Below are 8,079 nucleotides of genomic sequence, written 5' to 3' on the forward strand. Positions count from 1 at the left end.
GAGTGCACATTTGACTTGAATCGAGTGTAGTTAATTTAGTGCATGCTTGAATGAGAGTGCACATTTGACATGAAGCGAGTGTAGATAATTTAGTGCATGCTTGAATGAGAGTGCACATTTGACATGAAGCGAGTGTAGATAATTTAGTGCGTGCTTGAATGAGAGTGCACATTTGACATGAAGCGAGTGTAGATAATTTAGTGCATGCTTGAATGAGAGTGCACATTTGACATGACGCGAGTGTAGATAATTTAGTGCATGCTTGAAAGAAAGTGCACATTTGACATGAAGCGAGTGTAGATAATTTAGTGCATGCTTGAATGAGAGTGCACATTTGACATGAAGCGAGCGTAGGTAATTTAGTGCGTGCTTGAATGAGAGTGCACATTTGACTTGACGCGAGTGTAACAATTTAACTTGGCAGGTCTAGGTAAAGCATGTCACGTACAGTACTGTCGTGGCTAATTTGTCAGCCTGGTCCGTGTCTGAGCGTGGGCATATATGTGCATCGCCTCCCGAGTTGAAGACTGCATTTAAATCAGCCTTTTTTTAGAATTATCTAGTTTAACTTATCATTGGATAAGCATTGAGTCACATTCCACAGTTTATAAATATGAACGGTCTATGAAAGATACTTTGACAATTTATAAACGGTTTATGAAAGACAACTCGAGTAGTTCCCGACATTCAGCGCTAAACAGGCGGTATCTTTTGAACAGATTCCAGCCGATGACGTTCCCAATCAGGATTTACCAATAACCCGCGATTAACAACGTTTGAGGCCATTGGATCCAAAAACGAGTGAGTTATTTGCCAAAGTGTCTATCAGTCACTTTTGGACATGTTATAATAATTGTTATTGGCAGTGCATAATTATGTTATAGTGACCGTGCATGACCCATGGCTGAAATGCGACACATCATTCAACAGTGTCTCACACAAATCAGAACTGAAGTCTGACAACTCAACTTCCAGCTTAGAAATAAGAAAATGTGTCTAGGCTACATAACACTACAACAGTCCATAGTCTAGAGGTACTCTTTTCAGACACACACAGCTACAGTGACACACTCATATAGTAACAAAAAGTATAACATTTGGTTACACTTTTAGTTTGAGTTACACGTTAGACATATTCCCCTGAGATCGTGGAGTATCCGATAAGACATGTCCAACATATGGTAACTTGTGCGACTTCTAAACTATGTGCACCCTGATGTGACGTCATCTTCCAAACATTCCATTCCCGGACAGTGGGCACAGTGCCAATACACAGGCACTAACTCTCCCCCACACACATACGAGACACAGAAGTCATACAGGTAGCCCGGGTCACTACTGACCTCACTTCATGGGTAGTGTAACCAGCACAGATCTCTAATCACACGGCCTGCTAGAACCTTCTATTTGCAGTGCTGTTAGTGGCTGCCAGAATGTTCTAGCAGTGAGCCTGGTAAGGAGTGGCTGCCAGATTATTATCCTGCTTCATGCTGCACTGCAGAGCGTGCCAAGAAGTTGCTGCTTACAAGCGGCTGCCAAACTATAGGCTGCCAGAATCCTCTGTATTCCAGGTCTGGAGTACCTGCCAACTAGTGGCTGCCAACTGGTGCAGGTTGCTGCCAATTTAGGCTTCCAGAACATTCTGATTACTTACAGTCGCTCTACAGTGCCTGCCAACAGCAGTACTACACTCTACCCAAACTGTGGCTTGGCTGGTGAGCTCAATGTTACAGTTTTAAACATAGACTGTTTTAAAGAGAGCTATACTCAATTCTTTTCAAATCACGACTGGCATGGTGTGCAGATTGTTTCAAAATTCCAAGAATTCTGTCCCATAATTTCTAGTAACGTTAAAATATTTATAAAAAGGTGAGCTAGATAAAACGCTCAAATTGGTAATTCAAGCTGAGGTTAGGATGTAGCGGATGTTTTGGTCTACATATTATTCTCATGTTGGTAACATGCCAATCAATATTGGCAGGTGGCAAATGACACAAAAATGAAGACAAAAGAATTCCAATGTGTGGACTAAAAATAGACATTTGTTTATCACGACATAGTATGCGATTTACATCCAGAACCAAGAATGTCGCAAGGTCCCTTAAATACCGCCCCATTCACTTCCTACAACATAACTTTTCCCGCGGTTCAGCAACACAGGTCTCATGACATTCTGTACTAAAGTTGTTGACAGTTTTCACTTGACCTACCCCGTCTGGTTACACACCTTGGTCACGTGCTCACTGTGGTCACGTGCTCACTGTGGTCACGTGACCGATATAGTTGTTAAGTACCGGACTTCAAACAAGCTGTGAGACTGGGTTTAACTTACGTCGTTGCCGAGTGGTGTTCAGTTTGGGGCGGGGTTGTGATGCGGGGCTGGCTATTGCGCGTTTCAGCGCTAATTCCATCTCCTCACCCGACGACTTGAACAGCTCTATGTACCTGGAAGTAAGTCGGGGTTAGAATCCAAAAGATTATTTTTCGATTTATTATATTAGTGAAAATTCTGAGCTGCAAACGAGCATGTACTATATGATCAAGATGCGGCCAAAACAGCCTCGAAAGTTAAAATATGCTAACATTTTTAATGGATTATGTTACTATAAGTCCATCTTGTGTTCTACAGAATTTCATACTGACATATTTTCTATTCTTTTCCTTACAATTAGTCGAAATGCATCTTTAGTCAATTTCAACTTACGTACGGAATTCAAGAGTGATTTTATAATAATTACACATAAATGACCAGAAAGCAGCCATGAACTAACATGCACAACACGACAATTTGACCCAAATTAGCTATGTTCCAGCTTAAGTTGATTAGTCATGTTCATTGTTCGTGGATGGATTTCCTTTATTTTAGAGAGTCGTGTTGCGGTCGAAAGATGAAATATTGATCATCTAATCCTTATTTTCAGTTGAAAGTAAGTAAGCCGATTAAACGGTAGGGCGAAACAGGGCCGTGTTACAATTAAGCTCATTATTAGATCTTCCCGTGAAATCTTGTACATTTGAGCCTTGTAAATCTTAGCCTCACTAAACCTTCATTTAGTTGCTCAGAATATAACCAAATCAAGCACACATAGTGTAAGCTAGCCACTCGGCACTCGGCACTCAAGCATCTACCATATCATAACAACAGTGCATAACCCGTGTTAGAATATTCATGATCACACATATTACGTGATGTGGAGCCATTTAAATGCAGTGACAATATTAAATACACGTTGTAACGCTAATGGCTGTTCAGCAATGGGGTTGGGTAACGTCAGTATATTATTAGAATTGTGGAAAGGTAATATCTCTAAAAACACTTCCGAAGGCTCCACTTATTTTAAGGTATAATACATGTTTAAGTTTATAAAGTATAGAAATGGCTCCTTCAGTCTCGGATTGTGTAGAATAACAGACAATCATCACGTTTCCCTCTGCTTACCAGAGAAGACAATTTACTACACCTATTATACATTTCACCTTCGTGAATTTCATCCATATTAAGCAGAGAAAGCACCCTGGACTATGTATTGTTATGTTGATACACAAAGGAGAAGGGGCTTATTTACATGCGTTTAGTGTAAATGAACAGCCCCGAATTACTGGATTACTTTCCCCCGACATTAACCCATGTAAACCAAGGGTCAGGAGATTGTGTGTGATTATCACACTGTATTGTGTGTGATAATCACACTGTATTGTGTGTGATTATCACACAGTGTAATGGTTAACGAGCTGTAGTGGTGTGATTTGTTTACACTTTAAGTGCTAATTACTTCCTGACACCATGTTGTTGTATGTGGTGCGTGCTAAGCAAACAAATAAACAACATGTACTACTTGTTACATTGCCAGATGGGACTAATAGATAGCGATCGGTTAGAATGAATGTTAATAATCAAGCTGAGAGTCGAAAGTATTTAGTTTTGCATTCTTGATCATCATGATGAGCCTAAATTTACTATTCGAATTATACCCTAATACCTTATTATTAAAGGAGTCATCTTGTGGTATTGTTACAATTCGATGAAGTCTAGACCTCCACTAAATATGAAACCAAAATCGAAAGTTAGATACATTTTTACATTTCTGAGTATTTCATTTTGCATTCCGGAAATCATTGTCATAACCCTGAATTTATTATTAAAACATCTTATTATCAAGGGAATACATAGACGGGCTAGTATTAAATAATTACTGACGCGGCATTTTCCCTTGCACTTAACATAATGTACTGAATAGTCAATATATCTCAAACGTTCTTTTGATTTACAAACTTCAAAAGCAAACGTATTGTCAATTGTGTCTCATAAAGAGGATGATCTCATTGTAATAAACATATATTATGACACCTGGAACATACACTACGTAGTTACAAAGAAGCGGCAAACTCAGCAGAGTTTACAATTCTTTCCCGCTCAAAGCAAAACCAGTACACTTGTCTTCAGCAAATCAATTCTAAGCATGATTGGATAGAAAAACGCATTTAATAATATACCTTGATGTTTCAAAACCTACTGCAGTAATTTAAATCTAACAACACATCTCAAGTCCACCACCAGCTGATAAAGTTAAACATCGCCTCCCTCCCGGTACAGCCACCGGTCCTAACACGTTTAAAATTACAAGCCACACTGTAGAGATGACAGCACACGTACGACACACAGTATTGTTGTATCACAGCCAGCCAGCCAGCTAGTGCATTATAAATACGTCAACCGACCAGTCAGGTTTTACAATAGAGCGATAGTGCGCCGCGCAACTCCTACACAACATGTCAGATCATGGAGTCAGGTAATTGTCTCTATACTACTGGTCTGTTCCATTTTATTATATAAACGATTGGAGGGATACATGTGTTTACTGGTTACCCAGTTTTTAGAAATATCTGCTGCTCATGTTGCACGGCTCAGTTGATTTGACTGCAGATTGTTAGTGCACAATTTAGCGCATTAGGAGAGTATAAATAGGTTGATACCACACACACGCACACACATACTACACAGGGTATGAGGGCGGGAGTGAGTGTAAGAGAGAGAGAGAGCAAGTAATTAACAAACCACGTGTTGTCAAGGAAACGGCATGTAATTACAGTGGGTTGTAATATGCTAACTGTTCGTCACGTGGGCGTGGTTAGCACTGATTGGGTGAGACAAGTCACGTGTCCCACCAACAGCCAGCTCATTGGTCCTGGGATCCAGACACAAGCTGTCTGCAAACTCTGGTCGCTAGGCAACCGAGAGATCACATGATATGCACGATCACGTGAAGTTTAATCAGCTAAAAGGTCAAAGTCTTAAGCTCAATATTAGAACTGTATCATCAATATAATTCCAAAAGGTCATGACTCATGATACATTTGAGAGCTTCTATTTTCATAAATTGGGAGTTGGAATAATAGTTTTTCTAATATATTCGCTTAATAATAATATTCCAATTTATGTTTAACCATACAGAACGGTTATATTACTGTACTTATTTGATAACCAATTTCTATCGTGGAAATAATTGGGATTATGTGCATCATTTCAGTATGATCATTACTTCTAGATGATTTCCAGGCCAAATATTCGTTATATCATTCCTAAGCTTGAACACAAAAGTTTCTAATTTCTGTGGTCATTCGAATAAACTTAATAATTAATGATTAAGGGGAAGAATGAAGCTATAATAGTTCGACAGTGTTGAGATAAATTTATAATCTTACCTTTTGCCAATATGTTCCCTATTTCTTGTCATAGCCCTCTGGAAGTTGTCCTCATCACAGAACAGCACGTACGCTTCACCAGTCACTCTACCGTCCCCATTGCGTGCCAGGACAATCCCGTCCTGACTTATTTCTAATCCTGTAAATTGTTAAGGCTTAGCCTATGTAATTGTTTTTCTAAAGGTTGCTAATGCTTTGTTTCAGTGCAATTAATTAAGAAACATATTTTTGATACGTTTTAAATTTAAATATGTAGTAATTGATCAATGTAAAATGATATCTTACTATCAAAATAATTGTACATAAACTATTTTGTAAACTCTTACCATTGAAAAACTCTCTAATATCTTGTGGGGTTGCTGACCACATAAACTATTTTGTGAACTCTTACCATTGAAAAACTCTCTAATATCTTGTGGGGTTGCTGACCATGGCAGTCCCCTCATTCGGACAAAATAATTGTACATAAACCATTTTGTAAACTCTTACCATTGAAAAACTCTCTAATATCTTGTGGGGTTGCTGACCATGGCAGTCCCCTAAATAAACTATTTTGTAAACTCTTACCATTGAAAAACTCTCTAATATCTTGTGGGGTTGCTGACCATGGCAGTCCCCTCATTCGGACAACAGGGCCACAGAAACGCCCCATTATTCTGCATTATCAAATTGAGTATTCACCTTTCCTAATCATTCACATTTCTAGCCTGGTGGATTTATTATTGAGAAATGAGAATGAACATATAATATTATGATGTCAGACATACACGGATTTTGGTTATTTAACTAGTATAATAACAAATAATCATAATCTTTTGTGTCAACCGAAAATGTACAAAAATGAAATAAGTTTAAAGCTACTAAAACCTTAATTTAGACAGACATAGACTAGCTACAAACTTTATGACTATTGTGTAATAGCAAGCCCCTCCTAAGATAACAGCAAGATTAAACATTTTACAGTAATACCATGATCCCCTGATCTATGATAGCATTTTATTTCCTATTCCATATTTATAACTATTATTTTTCATATTTCTATGCAAGTCGTCATGGATCGGTGCCAACGACATCCGGTACTGTACCCAGGGTGTCAATCATCTCAAGACCCCTGTGAGTGACCTTATGAAGACAGCCAAGAAACTTTATCCGAATGCACGTGTTTTTGTACAAGCAATTCCACCAGTCCACCCCAACGGACAAGAGAAAATCCCTGGTAATGTTTGTGCTATGAATAATTTGATCTTTGATCGCTGCTCTAGGCATAAACTGTTTTACCTTGATGTTTTTTGGGCTTTCTTAGACCGCTTTGGAAACAGAAACGAGAGATTATTTCCTAAGTGTGACAAAAGGGGCTTTTATGATATTCATCCCAGCCCCAAGGCTGGGATGCCAGTGTTGGCAAAGTTCTATCTCAGAATTATACACTCAAAGTGGTTTAATCCATTGGGATACTGATGTGGTAATTCAATTCAATTTTTCATTGTCTGCATCAGTATCCTATTGGATCTGATCATTTGGATGTTATTTATATGTATTCAAACGAAGTGATAGCATAATGTATGTTACTTCATATTATAGCACAATACCTAACAAAACACAACGGCGAGACACAATTCTGTTAATAATATACTTATAAGTTTTATGGGAATATCAGCTCAACAACACCGTGTTGCAACTGGTATGTTTTCTAGGTATGTTATCATCAGTAAAAGTTATAGAGGTAACGGGGAAAATTTGTTGTCCTGTCTTCTGTCTCGTCATATGTTATGTGCTCTATTGGGTCTATTTTATTTTTATGTTATTTTGTATATATTTTCTTTGACTATCGATGCTAATATACTCCCTATGGCTCCCCTCCAACCTAAAATACACTCTGTACCATGTTTGAGGTTCTATTCTTGGCCCTCTATTGTTTGTAATATTTATAAATGACATGTTCTCCTGTGTCTCTGAAGGCACCAATATCGCCCTTTATGCAGATGACACTAAAATTTGGAGGGAGATTCTTGGTTACCCTGACCATCACATAATCCAAAATGACATCAATAGATTGTATGATTGGTCAGTGAGAAATCGAATGAAGTTCCATCCACAAAAGTGCAAAGCCCTTTCTGTGTCCCTGCAAAGAAACGTGCTGGATAACTTGCCATTCAATACCTTCTTCTATAAACTTTCTGGAAGTGATATTGACTTTGTGCCCTCTCAGTCAGATTTAGGAGTCGCAATAAACTCCAGGTTTAATTGGGGTGCACAATGTAAAGCGCTTGTTTCCAGAGCTAACTCCAGACTTGGACTACTTAAGAGAACATGTCATTTCACTACTGATAAAAGGCAGAAAAGATCGTTCTATTTAGCGTTAATTAGGTCTATATT

The 8,079-nt window shown here is 38.4% G+C and overlaps 1 protein-coding gene across 2 annotated transcripts in view; it reads right to left on the reverse strand.

The window, feature by feature from the left end:
* The window catches only part of LOC134823339 (epithelial splicing regulatory protein 2-like), an 18,839-nt gene extending 12,688 nt beyond the window's left edge, over nt 1–6,151 (reverse strand). Inside the window, exons 1-3 of one of the 2 annotated variants that reach the window (XM_063834767.1) lie at nt 6,095–6,151; nt 5,704–5,842; nt 2,333–2,445 (exon numbers count right to left, since the gene is read on the reverse strand). In XM_063834767.1, coding sequence (XP_063690837.1) covers nt 2,333–2,445; nt 5,704–5,842; nt 6,095–6,149 — 307 coding nt within the window. In that variant the 5' untranslated portion in view covers nt 6,150–6,151. Of the gene's footprint in view, nt 1–2,332; nt 2,446–5,703; nt 5,843–6,029 lie in introns of both variants that reach the window. The other variant, XM_063834768.1, reaches the window with a different exon arrangement.
* Between the last annotated feature and the right edge of the window lie 1,928 nt (nt 6,152–8,079).

This window comes from Bolinopsis microptera, chromosome 11, assembly GCF_026151205.1.
Source record: "Bolinopsis microptera isolate Bmic1 chromosome 11, MBARI_Bmic_1.0, whole genome shotgun sequence".
Taxonomy (NCBI): Eukaryota; Metazoa; Ctenophora; class Tentaculata; order Lobata; family Bolinopsidae; genus Bolinopsis; species Bolinopsis microptera.